Genomic DNA, 18599 nt, shown 5'->3' with positions numbered 1-18599 from the left:
TTGTTTTATTTTTCTGTAGCTTTAGTGTTCATTGGACTTTATGAAGTAAAATGTTAGTGAATAGATTAAGTTTTGTTTGTTTTTATGATCATTTTGATCATAAAAACAAGTGAAGAGTCTTGACACAAAAATAAAATTGACAAAATAAAATAATGATCCAAAATAAAATGAATAAAAATTTAAAAATAAGAACCATGCAGCCTTTCAATGAATGAACATCTTTGCAATCGTTTATTAATTTCTCAAGTGAGTATGAAATATCATATTAAACATGAATAATGATCAAATTAGTGTGGATATATTTATCATAAGATATTTTTAACCTGAGTTCTTCAAGGTCTCACCGAATGAACAATGTCAAGATTAAAAGCAAATCAATTTCGAAACAGTTATGCTGCAGTATGAAAAAAATAAAATAAAAAAATTCGTCATTATATGTTCAGAAACACTGATGCATGAAAGAAACCAACGGCATTTAATTTTGATGCCAATACTGAAAATCATAAATCATAAATAAACACACACCGTATTTTAAAACAACTTAATTTTTTTTCATTCACATAATAAATACATTTTGCAGTACCATTTTGCATCATTTTATTTGGTGTGCGAGGGGGGAGGGGTGCATTTTGAGTATGTACATCATAAATATTTGTTTCTCACTCTGAGAAAACAGCCAGTTTCTTATAAATACATGAAGGAGTGAGGTAAAGGCTGGAGTCTGTCAGAAAAGCTCCAGTGTAAACCTCAAATCACCAAACAGCAGCAACTGTCAATCACTCACAGACTAACCCAAACCAGCGCTAGAGTCGCCACTTCATTTCTATTATTGTTCCAGTTATTTGAGCGTTTCATAATTGCATAATCTCAGTTTTCATTTTAAAGGCTGACATTTAAGAGGCTTGCAGGAGGACAAAAAAAAAAAAAAAGGTTCATTTGTTCAAGTCAATAATATACAATAATGTGCTCAACCGATTTTTTTGTTGTTTTGTTTAAAAAAATAAATAAAAGTTTCAAATTGAATCTTCAGCCTGTGACTTAGAAGACTGAATTGGGTCCAAACACAGATGGACAGCATATGCAACTACAAAAAAATAAAAATAATAATAATATCCCAGTACACATGAGATATAAGATTCAATTCTACAGCAACCTTAAACAGTTATGAAACAATAATAAATTAATGCTGCATTTTGCATTAGAACTAGTTATTGATCAACATGCTACTTCAATTTTTTTCTTGCAAATATTAAAATGTATATTCTCCAATGCCACAAATGTACTTGTTAAAATCAGGCTACTGCTGTGTCTCATCAAGTATAGAGGGAAAATGACCTGCATGGAATTTGAGGCCATGGATGTAGAATTGTTGCATTAAAAATGAACAAAAACCAACCGATCCCAAAAATTTTTTACGTGTAGCTGAAACCACAAAGTATCTGTGACCCAACAGTAAATTAAATAATTAAATACTGTTTTCCCGTTTCGATTTTTGAAACTGCTATCACGAAGTCTTGTAATTTCTTGATTTTCATTAACTCTCCCACTTCCAGAGATGATTTGAGAAATCCTCATTCATTCAAGAACCTACAGCTTATAATAGTGGTTAAGATAGAAATGTGATAATCAGGTATATAAAGTATTTGACAAACAAACCCTTTTCAGCTGTGAACAGATGAATCGAGTGTCGCTTTCACAGATTTATACACTGAACAAATGTTCTTAATCTTGTTTTCCAGTAAAAATATCTAAACATCCTTAAAAAAAGATGTTTATTATCATATACAAAATTGCATAAGATAATAAGACTTGTTTTCAGTTTTCTTATTCTGTTAATTGTTTATTTTTCCTTCTTGAGCATAAACCTCAGTAAATTTGAAGAAGAAAAAAAGACAGTAAATTATAAATGTCTTCTCAGTGAAGTGATCATGTCTAAAGCAGTTTAGGTTTTTTAGGTAAATGCTTGTTTTAAGGATGTTTAATTCTTTACTAGTAAACAATTAACTCTTTCCCCACCACTGACAGAAATTTCCAGCTTTCCGTGTTTTCACTGTTATACTGTAGGGGGCGCTGTTACACATCCTCTAAAAGAGTACTGAATCTCCTGATCAAAACACATGCGAAGAAGAAGCAGAAACAAGCGATATCAGATGTTAGCAGATGCATGTGTAAAATAACGCGATCATCAACATTAAACAGCATATACATCAAAACTTCCTAATGTTACCGAATGAAATGTCGACCCAGGACGAGCTTTAGGACTGTGAAGCTTTGGGTGTTGATGGACTCGATCTACTCCATCTGTGTTTTGATCATTGTTGTGAATCAGAACTGGATTTAGTCTTTGAAAAAAAACTTAATTTTCTCAGCTTTTTGCTCAAAATGTAGTTTTTTTTATTTAAAAAAGTGTTGATAAAAAAAGAATGGATAAAGCTAGAATAAAACTGGTTTGTCGTTTAAAAGCAGAGGGTCTGTTGTTTCTTTTGATAAATTGCATGTTCAGATATTCATTCAACAAAATATTCCATGAAATATTTATGAAAATAACAACCCGAACTCACGGCACTTCGTAAGTATTTTACAAGGTGGCTAATTCGTACGAATTCATACAACCTCACGTACGAATTCGTACGATTTTTGCTAAATCGTACATATTTTACGAGTTGCCCAATTCATATGAATTCCTAGGAATGACCTACTTCTGACTCCGCCCCTAAACCCACCCATCACTGGGGTTTAGACGAATTGTACGAATTCGTACGAGTGAGGTTGTAAGAATTTGTACGAATTAGCCACTTTATACTCACTATACTCTTAATGGGTCGCGAGATAGCGTTGAAGATCAAAAATGCTGGCGGTTGCAACTTTTTTTTTGTTGAAAATGCTGGTGGGGAAAGAGTTAAGAAAAAGAATAAAAAAGCAAATCTAGGCTAGCTTGTGAGAGTGTGAAGCGCTGAGTGGTTCGATAAGCATCAGCTGCCGTTGGTGATGATGACGGAGGTGCCTTTATGACCCGGCGTTTGCTCAGCCTGCATGCGTAGATGAGTGGCCATGTCGTAATGGGAGGAACCCGAGCACCCCAGGGAGTATCCTCGAAAGCTGTCGGCCTCGTACAGATGTTCTAGTGCGTAGCTGGTGAGCGAGTAGGCCGTGTGTTTCTCCAGGTACTGGCGGGTTTGTGAGGGGTAGAGCGCGGGGGTCGGAGAGACGGCGCATGTTGACAGCGGCTGCTGTTGGGACGAGGAAAGCTCATTTTGCATGAAGTCTTTACTTTTCCCCAGTCTGTCGGGGATGGGGCTGCTGAGACGGGACAGAGGAACGGGGCTGGGGGCGGGGCTTATCCCCTGAGCCGGCCCCCGACACACCACTCCCTGCAAACCTGACTGGGGAAAGTCAGTGTGAAATGACGGGCCGTGGCTCTTGGCCAGGCCGTTTGTAGCCTCCAAAGGTATTTCTGTAGGAGCCTTTCGCAGCTGCAGACGACTTTCCTCCTCTTTGATCATCTGTTGCGTGGCTCGAATCAAAGTCTCAATCTTGCTGGGCTCTTGAGGACTCGCGCGGTAGCGGTCGCCTGAATCGCTCGCGGAGCCGCCATCAGGTGAGCTGACCACGCTGTCCTCATCCCAGTGACCCCTCACTGCAAGGGGAAGAAATCTGGGTTACCATGTGGAATTAGACACGATTCAACGAACCAAAACAAACACTTTTTCTTCTTTGGCAGAGTGTAACAAAAAATAGGGAAAGATCCCTTTCAATTGTTCCAGAGTGGAATCGTTATTCTACAGGGCTTTCGCACCGTTTGCTGCGGTCCGAGCGCCAATGTTGGTCTGGTTTCACACTCAACTTGACTCAATCAAACCCTGGTACACTTGTGTTCATCTTACGTCATCACAAACGAGCACGCCAAACAGAACGCGGGCAATATATAGTGTTTTTTGTTAATTTGGTGCTAATATGTGCAGCTGAGTAAACGACTTGAGTATGTGCGTTACATGAAGGCGTCTTTCTGCTGCTTTTCTGACTCTTTTTAAGGAGACTGTTGATTGCCATTAATTCGCCGCCTTGATTGCACTCACTATGCGCGAATACTCTGCGCTCGCTAGTATCAAAGGTAAATCATCAACACTATCATCCCTTATATGTGTTTTATTACCTAAATACATCGTAATCGGCTATTTGCTAATATTGTGACATGATATATTGTTATACCCCTACAAACTATAGATCCACTGAAAGAAACGCACCTTGCAGGCTATGGATAGAGGCAATGTGTGGCATCACAGCATCAAAACTGTCCCCGTTCTCGGACGAGGGCTTGGGTAGCGGGAGGACAGAGCGGGCCGCACCCCACCACGCCTCTCGCCCGGGCTGAGGGGTGCCGAGGAAGTATCGCCCGGCCTTACAGCGCCCCCTGTCGCAGGACTCGGAGTGAGTGTGTCCGTAGAGGTCGCCGGAGGAGTGGTCGTCGGTCAGCGGGAGGCCGTAACACAGCGGCCGTGGTTCGGAGAACTGTCGGTACACGCATGAGGAGTCTACGCCTTCGCACTGCTCCAGAAGCTGAGGAGATGCCGAGTCAGTGAGAGGACTCCCCCCCCACGGGCTATCCTGATCTGACTCCGAGCGATCCGTGGGGAAACCCGGATACTGCACAAGAAAATAACATGTATTAATACAGTGGTTTCTAACTGTGTTCCCGGAGGCTCCCCAACAGCACACATTTTGGATGTTTTCCTTATCCATTTCAGGTCTTTGGGCCAGATTTACTAAACAGGGCAAATTAGCGTGAGAGCGCAATCCCATAAAAAGCACCGATGGGAGTGGAAAGCTCAGCAAGTGATTTACAGACGATGCACAAATTAAAGAACACAGATGCAGCCGGATAATTTCCATTGCGACCAACACAATCCACCAAGAGCAGCACAAACTAACATCTGGTTTAAGACGTGCTTTTTTTGGGAGGTAAATAATGGCACAAATACCATAAAATTGACGAGCGCAAACCTTTTAAATTCTTTCCTCCCATACATTTTGCATCTGAAAGGGAAACTAATGCATATGCAATAATATCAGCCGCAAAAATAACCATGTCCAAGCCTTTTCAATGCTAATTTTTCACTGCGTATCACTAGTAAGTCACTTTTTTAACACCAAAAGACGGTTTGCGCTGGAGCTGTTAGTAAATCTGGCCCTTAGCATCTCTACTAATGAGCTGATGAGTGGTGTGTTTGATTAGGAAGAGTCGTGTAGTGTTGGGGTTGTATGAATTTGTTAGGTCGTGGTATATGTAAAGCACTTTGACCAACATGTGTTGTTTTTAAAAGTGCTATATAAATAAATGTGATAGATTTATTGGGTGGTGTGCCTCCAGGAACAAGGTTTGGGAACACGGGCAACTAATAACTTTAGCATTAAGGGCAAAGGTAAAACTGTGCACAAGTGTGATTTACACATATAGAACATGTCCATGGATCAACATCCAACATTCCTAGCATCCAATCCTAAATCTACCCCCAACCCTACCCTTAAAATGATAGTGCAATGATTGCATGTTGTTCCAGGGCGTAACCTTAGCACTAACCCAACACCTTAAATTAGAAGGCAATGACTGGTTTATGGAAATGTTACATGTTTAGGAACATGTCATAGCTGTGTAAATCACATTCAAAGTCTTCCCAGCAACAGAAGACCTTCCTGGAGTTTCCAATATACCATTACCAGCCGGCTGGAAGGTGTTACTGTGACACTGACCTGTGAATAGGGAGACAGTCTCGTTTTGGTCTTGGTACGGGCGACCCTGCTCTTGCCGACTCTTCTGCTCTCGCTGACGGGGTTGGAGGGGCTGTTGTAGGTGAACGAGGGTTTGGTGGACGTCACCTGATCTAAAGACAACTGTAGTCCTTTGTACTCCGTGTCCCTGTTGAGAAATGACAACAACATTGAGCGTCGAACCCTGCGACTGCTTCAAGAAGCTGTGCACTGGTGCATTTCTCCTTTTCAGTTTACCACTCCTACCTAAATGCACGGTCAGGCTTTTTACAAAAAGATTTTTCAGGCTCCATGCTCATTTGTGAAGCAGCGTGTGAGGAAGACTCAAGGACAGAAAATGAATTGCATTGTTTCTCCTGCAGGATTGGAACAAGGCTCCTACAAACATACGGCAGAGGGCTGGAGGCTCTGTTCAAATACACAGTGAGATTAAGAGCTATGTCTGGCTAAATCAAACCCACACAGGGATCACCACATAAGGCATAACTAGGAAATGGGAATTGATTTCTCAGTAAAGTGCTGTATGGATTTCTGTTCCCAGTGATGTATAACTTTCAGAAAACAATGGCAAGAACGTATGCTATCCAGGCGCCGACGCCAGCTTCCCTCCTGGCTCAGACTAATGGGATTGCACCCAGATGGCGACATCTCGGAAAAAGCACATACACCCACACAAACGCATGTACACATCCACTCGATCGTTGATGTGAAGTTGACGCAAATTGTTGTACGCTCTCCGTAAAAGGAGTTTTTTTCTGGGATCAAGGCCTGAAGGCAAAACCCTTTAAAGGAGTAGTTCACTTAAGAATTTCCTGATAATTTATTCAGCCCCACGTCATCAAAGATGTTCATGTCTTTCTTTCTTCAGTCGCAAAGAAATTAAGGATTTTGAGTAAAACATTCCAGGATTTTTCTCCATATAGTGACTTCAATGGGGTCCGACGGGTTGAAGGTCCAAATGTGAGTTTCAGTGCAGCTTCAGAGTCTCGACACGATCCCAGCCGAGGAATAAGAGTCTTATCTAGACAAACCATCTGTCTTTTTTAACCACAAAAGCTCGTCCTGCAGTATCTCTGCGATGCGCCACACATTGCGTAATCACGTTGAAAGGTTGCGGTTCAAAAATCTAATTTTCTTCTCCAACTTCAAAATCGTTCGACAGTGTGTTTTACCTTTTTTTTTTGTAAATGGCGTTTGACTTAGTCTTTGCACGTTGGCTTTGTAAACACTGGATCGTTACTTTCGTCTACGTCACGATTTGACCTTTCCAACATGATTATGTAATGCGTGACGAATCGCAGATTGAGTTGAAGACGATCGTTTGTGGTATGTATATATATTATATATTTTTTAGAAAAAGACAGATGGTTTGTCTAGATAAGACTCTTATTCCTCAGCTGGGATCGTGTCGAGACTCTGAAGCTGCACTGAAACTCACATTTGGACCTTCAAACCATTGGTTTCCATTGAAGTCACTATATGGAGAAAAATCCTGGAATGTTTTCCTCAAAAACCTTCATTCCTTTTCGACCGAAGAAAGAAAGACATGAACATCTTGGATGACGTGGGAAATTTTAATTCTGAAGTGAACTACTCTAAGGTGATGCAACAGGTTGGCCGATGTCAGTGATTTAGCGCATTCACACAATCTCATTCAGCTGAGCCGTCATTCTCACACACACACACACAATCTCATTTCACACCTCACAGCCCGTGTGAGTAGACTCTGACAACACCACGATAAGACGCTAGACACATCCACCTCGTTTCCTTTTCTCACCAAACACTAGCTGTGCATTTCTGAATGAGAGTGGAGAGGTTAAACAGTAAACAGATCTCACACTCGTGGTTGTCTACATTACAATGCACACTTTTATGGAAATCATTCTTCCCAAGGAAACCGAATCATGGAATATGACAAAAAAAAAAAAAAACACACACACTCTTAGCAAGCTGTGAGCTATAAACACTCATCATCTTTACAGCCTATTAATTAAACCTCATAAACACTTCTCCTTTATAGCTGTGGCTGAAGAGCCGTCTGACGCTCACCGGCTATCGGCAGACTGGCATTTAAAAACCAGTCTGTTTTAATGAAGGTTCTTCTGGCATGCAATTCATTTACATCTGTAACAGATAGATAGCAAAGGAGGCAGAACGAGCGGGGGGGTCGATGCTCCAGATGCTGGCATCACTTCTATTGGGCTCTCTGGACGTGTGCGCACAAATGCGGCGTTTCGCTCTTCCACACACACTCCTCGCTCAAAGCCGTATGTGAGCGATGGCTCCATTGCTCAATCCCACCTCATTCTTTCCAGGGAGCTCCAGTGGAAAAGTTCATTGTGGTAATGCACAGAGTTTGTCAGTATGAATGCATGACAAATAAATCATCCACGACCCCTGGCTCCCATGCAGTTCCTGTACATGCAGCTGGCATATTATATAAAGCAAGAGCAGGAATGACACCCTTAAACTGACTGATGAGCATCAGGGCAGCTTAGAGTCACGCAGTCACTGTCACGACTGGATTTCTGCAAACACCATCAATTTGAACCTTAATGAGATTGTGTTGAACCAACTGATAGTTGCAGCTCACTGAGATGAGCTATTCGGCTGTGTAATAGTGGAGTAATGTGTGCAATTCAACACGGCCGTAGACAGAAGACTGAGGAAATGATACGGCTTTGCTACACTTTTGCCTAATGCGCTGCATGCATGTTAGTCATTAAGCACAGTACTGGCCAACAGTGATGTCTGGAGGGGATGCTCGATTTTAAGGACCCTACCAGTTATTAAGATTAAGCCATCAAAGTATGTGGAAGATATCTTTTGAATATTTGAGGAACAAAACACTAAACTTAGTTACGGTATTTATCTGACATATTTTACTTTTATTTTACTATGCGACAACAACAAAAAGCGCACAGGAAAAAGCATGCATTGACTACTTTTTGCATGTGTTCATAATTTATTTGCACGACAGCCTGAACAAAAATGATGTCGGCACAAATTTGATTGCATTATAATCGGAAATAAAACAATTGACTGTCTACAAGCACAGCTATGCAATATGCTTATAAACTCTGTGACACATTTGTAATAATATTTGAATAAAGGCTGAAGACATCAGTTTTGGCCGCTACTGTATATGTGTATTGAACATTTGAGGATATGTTTCTGATGTTTATTTAGGTATTGTATGTTTATGTTACAGTGCAAACAAATTAAATAAAATTGAAAATTGAAAATATTCTTTCACATGCATATACAGTACCGTTGGGGTTAAATTGATAGTTTTATTCAGTACAGATGCATTAAATTGATCTGTGTTGTGACAATAAATACATTTATATTGTTGCAAAAGACAATTATATTCAATTATAAAGTATCAGTTTCCGCAAAAACATTGATAATAATCATAAATATTTCTTGAGCATCAAATCATCATATTAGAATGATTTCTGAAGGATCATGTGACACTGAAGACTGGAGTAATGATGCTGAAATATTTTGATTTTACAATATGTTACAATTAAATTGTCATCGGGTGTCTTTAAATGTATTAATTCTGAATGTTATATTACTCAAAACCACAGGTTACAAATGCAACATGTTCTTTTAACTATTAAAACCGATTCTAAATACAAAAGGCTTCATAGCTTTAAATATCATTTAATGTCGCAAAATGACGATGCGAATCAAAGGTGCAGCGTTGTAGCTGTCGAGACTCACGTGAGGACGTAGTTGACGCTGACGATGCAGTGTGGTCTGGACGATCTGCTGTTGTGAACGATCGTGGCGTAGCTCTGAACCCACACCCAGCCGCCCTGCTTCGCCAGGAACCGGTAGTATTTAGTGGTGACCTGTCCTTTAACCAGCACTACACAGAGACAGACACAATCAATCAATGCAAGAACAGCTCTGACAGCTTCACATCACACTCGCTGTCTTACAAGTCAAAAAAACATTCATGCATTTGTTGTTTACTTCCACCAGCAAAATTGTGATTTTTTTTGTTTCGTTTAAACCTTTTAATTCAGTAAAAGCCAATTACCGCTTTCATTTGCATGTTTAAACCATAAGCTGCCGTATCTCTCACAGCCTAATAACTATTTATAGCAAATAATGTCAAATATTGTGTCTCTTAATAAGCGGTGTTGTGCTGCAGTCAGGAATGCAATAGATAAAACAACGGATAATAGAAAATTGTGTTTTTAAAGGACCGAACATTAAAATTCTCGTTTTAAATCTGCCTCGCTAATTTAGTTACAAATAGATTGCATGTTTAATGAAAGTTCACGCTCAAATCAGCATGTCGAGGCAGGGAGATCATATTCATCTCCTGTAATGTGGCATTATCAATTACAGCGCCCAGTCGTCACTAAAGCTGCTGTTTTTCTTAGATGCTGTAAAGGAATGAGGAAAAACAAACCTAACTCACACAAGTGGTGCGCGCAGCGGAGATGGAAAGTGTCACAGCTGTGGACGTGATGATAAAGTGTCTTCTCTATTAAGTCTTGCGGCTCGTAGCCAGTGAGCTCCGCAACCCTGACCAACACAAACACACAACGGAATAACAATAGTGTTGGCGAGAGCACAAACACCTGTGCACACACCGGCTCGTCGGGAGAACCGGACAAATCTGGTTAAACGTAAACCCAACGTGCAAACGGGGCTCACTAAACACAGCTGCGTATGAGCACGGAGAAAACACATACGTGTTCAAACAAAGCTGCATTTACACACTCCCATAATGCATATACATATAGATATACATACATAAACACAGTTGGATCCAAAAGTCTGACCATATTTAAAACAAAACTAAAAATAATATTATTCCCTTATTTTTGCTCACTAATCCTGGAAATTCAGATGCACTAAAACAAATTGGTGTAGAAACAGTGTTCACTTAGAAATTGCTTGTAATTTTCACAAATAATTACAAAGAAATGGCAAGTAACACACTGAGGAAAAGGGAAAGACTGGAACAGTATTTTCTTGCTGCATGTACTCCGATAATATTGTGGTCTTGTTTAATTTACAGCTTCGCCAAAATCATTTTTACAGCGTTTTCTTGCTTCCATTAAAATGACAGATGTTCTGAAATTCATGTTTACTTTTTAATGTTCAAATTGTTATGCTTAGAATAACATCTGAAATGAAATGACCATTTACAATAAGGTCGCAGAAGCTAACTACAAATGTTGACATGAACTCAAATCTTAGTTTGTTTTAATTTCAACATTTACTAGTACCTTATTAAAATCAAAAGTCGTACCTGGTAATATTATTGGTAACACTTTAGTTTAGGGTCCAATAACAAGCTGCTCTTTTGCATGCATATCACTAAGATATTAGCTGTTTATTAGTACTTATAAGCTCATATTAATGCCTTAATCTGCATGATCATATTCTACATCCCTTAATCCACACAATACCTAAACTTAACTACCTTACTGACTATTAATAAGCAGTGATTAGGAGTTTATTGAGGAAAAAGTCGTAGTTAATAGTGAAAATTGGACCCTAAACTGAAGCGTGACCATTTATTTAAATGACCTTTTTGTTAGAACTAACACATTTATATTAAATAACGTCAACAAAGATTAATAAACACATGTATTGCTCAGTGTCAGCTGATGCATTAACTAAGGAACCTCTATAACCTAAGGAAATATATTATCCTGTATCAATAAAAGGAGTGTGTTTCCGTGTGTACGCTGACGGTACCTGGAGTCCAGGAAGATGAGCTTCATGTCCAGGCTGGCTCTGAACATGAACATGTTGCTGTGGAGCTTGATCTCGGTGACGGCGCTGGGCGGGAGAGAGTGACCGACGGCCACGAGACCCACGTTCTGATAGCAGCCGTCGAACGGAGACATGTCTAAACTATACTGACGGACCTTCAGATACCCACTGCAGTGGATCACCTGCGGAAACACACACAGCAGATACACACCGACTTATGCATCCATACAGCTAGTTCAAATATTCAATTCAATTCAATTCACATTGATTTGTATAGCGCTTTTCACAATACACATCATTACAGGTTAGAGTGATCTGTTATCAGAGGTAACATGCATTTCAGAAATGTACATATACAAAATCACAGTTAGCTGAACATATATTAATTTAAACAATGTAATAATTTAGTTCATTGAAGTAATGAATACTTGTTTGTTAACAAATGATATGAAGCCAAATGCTTTCAAATATGATGAGCTCCTCACACCACACCATTAAAAATCCTCACTAAAAGGTTATATATAGAACTCTAGGACTCTTGACTCCTTTATGCCAAAAAGGCTATATATAAGGGAAAACATTTCTAAAATGATTGCATGATACTTTGTTTAATTGGTTATTTCAGGTTTGTATAGTGATGAAGCATGTTTATGAGCTTCTTAATTCATAAAATGTCATTAAAATTAATTTATCCATAAAATGATTCCATGATTGGAACCTCTAATGCTCTATATGAAGTGTTTGAGATTCTATATAGAACCTTTTCTTCTAATAGTGTACACTATAAAAGAAGAAGCCTAACTCTGCATATAATAAAGATATCTGGTAACACTAACATTAGTTAACATGAACTAAGAATGAACAATAATTATTCAGCATTAATCTTAGTTAATATTAATTTCAACATTTACTAATACATTATTAAAATCAAAGGCTGTATTTGTTAACATTAGTTAATGCACTGTGAACTAACATGAACAAACAATGAACAGCTGACTAACATTAATAAAGATGAATAAATAATGTAACAAATGTATTGCTCATTGTTAGTTCATACATTAATGTTAGCCAATGAACCTTATTGTAAAGTGTTACCGATACAGTTTTGTACAACAGCACACATAAATAATAAACGGCCTACCTTGTATCCGCCACACGTCAAGCCTGCGTTTCTTTTAGCCAGGACGCATTTCATTCTCAGAAAGAAAGATCGTTCCATTTCATATTCTAGAAAAAGACCAGTCAGAAGCAGACGGTGAACGAGTGCACTAACAGCTGGAGATGAAGAGAAGAGCGCGAGTGTGTGTCTCACCGTGGACGAAGTGCGAATGATACGGCTGGTGTGCGGTCAGCACTGCGGTCATCTCGTCGTGGTCCGCCGGGTGGATGTACTCGTAAATACTGTTCCCCGTCAGCTCTACCTGTTAAAATGAGCTTCTGTCATTGCAGTCAAAGCTGACCGAGACACAGTGAGCTCCAGACTGAGCATACACACAGCGAACACTGGAACATGCACGTTACCTGTGACAGCCCTAAATGCACCGATGCCGTCTCCGAAATGTACATGATTTTCCCATCAGGAGCCACCACAAAAATGAAGCCATCCAAAGTCTGAGGAAAATAGGGCAACACTTTATTCTAGATACACACGTTACATTACTAGTTATAGTACATTACATTATAGTAATTACATTACATGTGGTCTTTGGGCCAGCTATGGAAATATAAATAAATATTATATTTATTCATATTTTTGTCCACTCTCTGAACTATCCATAGGAGCGGTTAATATTTTTAGTAATAACACCAAGTAATTACTATAAATTGTGCTTAATTACATGCAACTAACCCGAAGCCAAACAGCCCCATAGTAAGAACATGTAGTTATTTATTATTACTCAGTATTAAATGATATAATCACATTGTAACACAGACACCTTACAATAAAGTGTAACCGACAATTTAAAAGACAATTTATTAATGCGTTAATTTGCATTAATTCATTAACTCTAGTAAATCAGTTACTTGTTTATTATTTTAGGACAAGATGCGATACGTTTAACATTTGAATCATTGATCAAATAGAGCTTTTATGTTCTATTTGCAACAAAAACACAGGAAGCATTTCGTTAGCCTCATAGCATAATTGCCTAAGTAATATTTTTTTTTTAAAAGAGGACTTATGCTATGAGGCTAACGATTTATAAAAATTATTTTAATCATTTAAAGAAATTATGAAATATCATAGCTACTCAAAAATCTTGATATCTAGACGTCCACAAGCAATGCGACCCGAACTGACACGAAAGTCCGATAGAGCAGTTTCATAATTTGATGTCAGAATTAGCCTATAGGAACATTTTTTATTATTACATATAATAATATATGATGTGTGTGTAATGTGAGACTGTGTGTTCTCTACCTGAAGCAGATGAGATCCTAACTCTCGGCCCACATTATCCAGAGAACTGCGACTCACGTGACCCCAAGATTCCCCGAGACCTAAAAACACACCCGTTAATTAAAAATAAAAATAGAGAAAATCACACAGGCTAGCTACTGAAAAGAGCCGACTTAAAAATAATCTTAACGTATAAAAATAAAATGCCTCTAATGTGCATTCGTGATGGAACAATAATAGACTAATAAAATTCTACAACAGCAACAGCACAAAAAATAACAGCAGCAAAAATAATAGTCTATCGTCATCTGACGATCAGTTAGTCAATATTTTAACGCTGAATTGACTGTAAACACGCTGAATGTAAATGAGGAGTATTTATGAAGGCGGTGAAACTCGATAAAGCAAACAGTCTGACACACACAATCCTTATTGAAATGCAAATCACACGAAAACAAACATGAGATCAAAGCAAAAGCTCTGATTCCACTTTAATATTAAACAAACATGGAGTCCGCGTTTATCCAGCAGAAACAATCGCTCGATCTGCTCCTCAAATAGCTGACTGAAAACAGCCATATTCTCACACAAAATACACAGAGTTGTTTTTTTTAATTTTTTTTATCAGACTGGCAGGAAATATACAGATACAAAAAGTAACTCTCTTGCTGCTTTAAAAAATATAAACACAATATATATTAGGCTATATTATGATAGCTACAGTGATAGCTATAAATCAAGACCGACCGAGACTGAGCTTTCTACAGTTTGTTTTACAAATATTTAAGTTTATTAAATATCAAAATAATAATATTAATAATAACAATAACAATACAACTGTCGAAACAATCATAATTGCCTTCAAAACATGTAATTGGGCGCGATTTAACCGCCGTCTGAGACTCGCAATGCGCGTGCAGCCGTTCACGCATCCCGATGGATCCAAATTTGGACACAAATATGGACAAACCCAACCATTATTTTAGTTTAAAAATAAAAAAAAACAACCGCTTGGTTTAAAAATGTAAGAAAATATAAACAATAGTTGGGTTTAAAAATATAAAAAATAAAATCAACTAAATGTAAGGAATTAAAGCCAACCGTTGGGTTTAAAAATGTAAAAAAATGGTTGTCCATATGTGACCCAAACATGGGTTAAAAAAAACAGCACTTTTAGTGTAAAGAGAAGTTGTGATTATTCGCAGGGAAATGACTGCATCTGAACACCCGTGAGCTCATCACATCATGAACTTTACATCAGCAATAAGAGACACACAAAATAATATTTTCTCCAGCAGAAATGTTTCGGAGTCATTTTAAAGCACTTCTTCTGTTTCTAGTGGAAAAGCAGTGAACCCGTTTCTTCAGGCGCTCCTGAGAACATTTATTTTCACAGGCCCGAAATGTCTTTTATTCATTATGCCAATTTTATTCTCTAATAGTAGGACTATAAATGATCGTTATATAAGCTTTTGCCATTTTTGATTCTCGAATGACCGTAAAACGGATTTACATCCAAGAGAAATCGTTGATAAAAAAAATAAATAAAAAATACTTCAAATATGAGCGAAAACCACAGAGGGGATAAAAAGGCACCAACCAAATTAATAAAAACGGAAAACAAGGCCTATTGCGTAAAGTGAATTTATTAGACGGAATATTTGGGGATTATTTGACAGCAGTGTCCGTCAGAATTATTCTCTTCACAGCCGAGCAATAAATAACCACCATAAAACCAGCTTCACCTTCCTTCATTTTCTAATAAAACTTTACTGTCTCATTTCCTCGAGCTGTCTTTACTCTGACCTCACTGACCTTTAACCCGCGCGAGTTTCATTCACATTAAAACATTTATTTCAGTGTAATGATTCCAGCACATGCTGCAGTGCCGGAGGAGCCTGTGCATCCTATAGGCTATATAGAGAGAGAGGGAATGTGTAGTTTTACCATATGCTTATAACCTGTTACACGCGCACTCCGCGAGCCGAATAAACATGTAATTCACAAACACATCAGCTGTTGCTTCACTCCTGATTCTCTTTCGGTTTCAAACATTTTAATCACATTTATTACATTATTTAGAGAAATATATAATAGACCTATAATGTAGGCTATAATAAACATAATATATTTCTCTTTCTTCAAAATGATATTCAAGCCCGTAATAGCCGATGTCAGAGATAAATAAGCGCGCGCATCCTGAACATAACGCTTGAAAGCTGGAGTCATGTTGTTGATGTATTTAATATTTACACTGTAAGCTCGTCTTTTCTCTTGATGTTACTCGTCATTTTTGCCTCTTACTGATGAAATGTCAATGTTTATCAACCGCGCTGAGTGATGGCATATCCACAAACCACTATAGAATTTAAATTTTTTACTTATAAATAATAATAATAATAATAATAGCCTAATAACAACAATAATAATATAAACGTCGATAATATTTGTTTCGTGTCCTCATGTCCAGCCAGGTGTTGATCGGACGATGATAATTGGCGCTGATCGTCTTCAGTCACGCGCAGAACAGAAAGTGGAAAATAATAACGCTAATAATCAGAAATATCATGATGTCTGAGTCTGTGTGCGAGTGTCGGAACTACACTTACATTCAAATAAAATCAATCTTGCTTTAATAAAAGTCACGAAATCCCCTTTTGCTTTAATAAAATTCAAGAAAGAATATTTTTATTTATTTATTGTTTACAGATTAGGCCTATAAATAAAACGAATACAAATGCAGCGATGTGGCAGGCCGCAACTGCCTTAATGTTTTCGCTCCGCGTTCGCGTTTTTAAAAACGAACAGGCCTCCTATAAAGTCGTCGTTTTAATTGCTATTATCTATTTTATTAGGCTATACGGTTTTGGGATGTTTGATGATGATTTCGGAAGGTCCTATATTTTCTGAAAATGACGTGCGTGAGATCCTACTGTAAAACGATGCTGTCCTTTAAGGCCTTTACATTAGGCTACATGTAGCAAAAAATGATCAAAAGACTATTAAAACAAAACAATAATTTAGTTAAATAAATAACGATACACTAAAAATGCTGGGTTGTTTCAACCAATGTTTGGGTCAAATATGGACAAACCCAACCGTTGATTTAAATGTTTAAATTACATGTTTAAACCCAACGATCGGTTTAATTTTTTTCTCTCCAATTTTTAAACCCAACAGTTGGTTTGTCCACTATCTGAACTATCCATAGGAGCGGTTAATATTTTTAGTAATAACACCACATTAATAGCAATAACAATAGGTCTATATTATTATTGTTATTATAGCTGACAAGAACACCGATAGGCCTAATGCTGTTCAACTTTCTAAAATGAAAGATTTCTTTAGGCTTCGCGCAGAAGACGCCGTCCAAAACCGACTCCATTGGTGAAACACACACACACACACACACACGAACGGTCTTCCGTACCTTCAGGGAACACTATCCTCATCTTCAGGTAGCTGGTGGTCAGTCTGATGATGGAGGCTTTGTCCAGCTGAGAGGTGATGGCCGAGGGCAGAGGCAAGAGTTTGGCGAGCTCATAAAACTCGCTGTTCTCCTTCTCTCGACGGGTGCGCGCCGCGTTCTTCGACTTCTCCTTCATATTCCCGGTGACTGACAGCAGATCAGATCAAGATCTCAGATCACACTCAAGATCTCACATCAAACTCAAGATCTCAGCACGGTTACCCGCATAGGAAGGGTTCAGAAGCGTCCTGAAAGCGTTCCTGCCATTCCCAATTCCCAAACTCTTTCCTGCTGTTCCTCAGATGTTTTACACGCAGACCTGAGACAAACACACCTTCATGATTATGATTAGTTTGTCTAATCCGCAGTGAGTCTTAATTTACACACATGAAATCCACTCGGGCCCAGAATCTCTTCATTAGAAAGTTCCTTCCATCAATCCATCCATCAGATGCGCATAATATTCCTGGAAAACAGCAGATTCACGTTCATTTCTCTTCCGACTTTGAAATGCACGTGTCTTTTGAGGAAAACGCTCTAATTTATGAACTACCACACATTTAATATTAACATTAAATTAACGTTTATTATCTTAAACTGCGCATTTTTCTTTCTACAGATAGTTTTGATGGGCTATATCTTGTCTATTTCTCTGCATGCGGGAATGTCATTGAACGCATCTGAGTATATTTCGCCTTTATAACATCATCATTTGTTGAAGTAAAACTTTAGGCTAAAACTTGCACGTCGTCTTACCTCATATATCAGATCACACTGCAAGCTCGCGCTGTCTTCATAAATCCATAACTCCACAACGAGAAATATCCAGATTGGCGTTAATTCGCGCTGAATTCCACAGCAAACACGGGAAACATCTTTGTATCCAGAAGGATCGTGTTTGGAGGAGTTTGCTGAAGTCTTTCTGTCTGGCTAACACTCGGACCCTCCCCTGATCTCAGCTCATTGGACACTGAAGGACCAGACAGGATTTTCCCATTGGATCACATTCACTAGCGGCCGATCCATGAGGAATCAGGATTTGTTAGAAGCGCTGACCTCTGACCCATAACACACTATGAATAACATTTGCATTTAAATTTCTGTGTCTATCTATCTATCTATCTATCTATCTATCTATCTATCTATCTATCTATCTATCTATCTATCTATCTATCTATCTATCTATCATATTTCAACAGGAAAACAGACTAA

At 38.5% G+C, this 18599-nt stretch overlaps 1 protein-coding gene across 1 annotated transcript; it reads right to left on the bottom strand.

Annotated features, from left to right (window-relative positions):
• Positions 1 to 2687: 2687 nt before the first annotated feature.
• Positions 2688 to 18223, bottom strand: sim1a (SIM bHLH transcription factor 1a). The gene is made up of 12 exons (XM_084385073.1): positions 18144 to 18223; positions 17349 to 17853; positions 13940 to 14019; positions 13039 to 13128; positions 12830 to 12938; positions 12659 to 12744; positions 11500 to 11699; positions 10208 to 10314; positions 9499 to 9646; positions 5749 to 5914; positions 4245 to 4644; positions 2688 to 3637 (listed from the first exon to the last, which is right to left on the bottom strand). The coding sequence occupies exons 2-12, from the start codon at positions 17521 to 17523 to the stop codon at positions 2973 to 2975; spliced, it is 2226 nt and encodes a 741-aa protein (XP_084241199.1). The 5' UTR covers positions 17524 to 17853; positions 18144 to 18223; the 3' UTR covers positions 2688 to 2972.
• Between the last annotated feature and the right edge of the window lie 376 nt (positions 18224 to 18599).

This window comes from Rutilus rutilus (genome assembly GCF_951802725.1).
Source record: "Rutilus rutilus genome assembly, chromosome: 17".
NCBI classification, from domain to species: Eukaryota; Metazoa; Chordata; class Actinopteri; order Cypriniformes; family Leuciscidae; genus Rutilus; species Rutilus rutilus.
This window is presented reverse-complemented; position numbering and strand designations above follow the sequence as displayed.

What these genes read in the sequence shown, in the direction of transcription:
- sim1a (XM_084385073.1), bottom strand. Translation starts at nt 17,523, where the DNA reads ATGAAGGAGAAGTCGAAGAACGCGGCGCGCACCCGTCGAGAGAAGGAG. An exon ending in TAGGATCTCATCTGCTTCAG is followed by an intron (nt 13,129 to 13,939) that starts GTAGAGAACACA and finishes TATTTTCCTCAG; the next exon opens with ACTTTGGATGGCTTCATTTT. An exon ending in GACTGTCTCCCTATTCACAG is followed by an intron (nt 4,645 to 5,748) that starts GTCAGTGTCACA and finishes TTTCTTGTGCAG; the next exon opens with TATCCGGGTTTCCCCACGGA.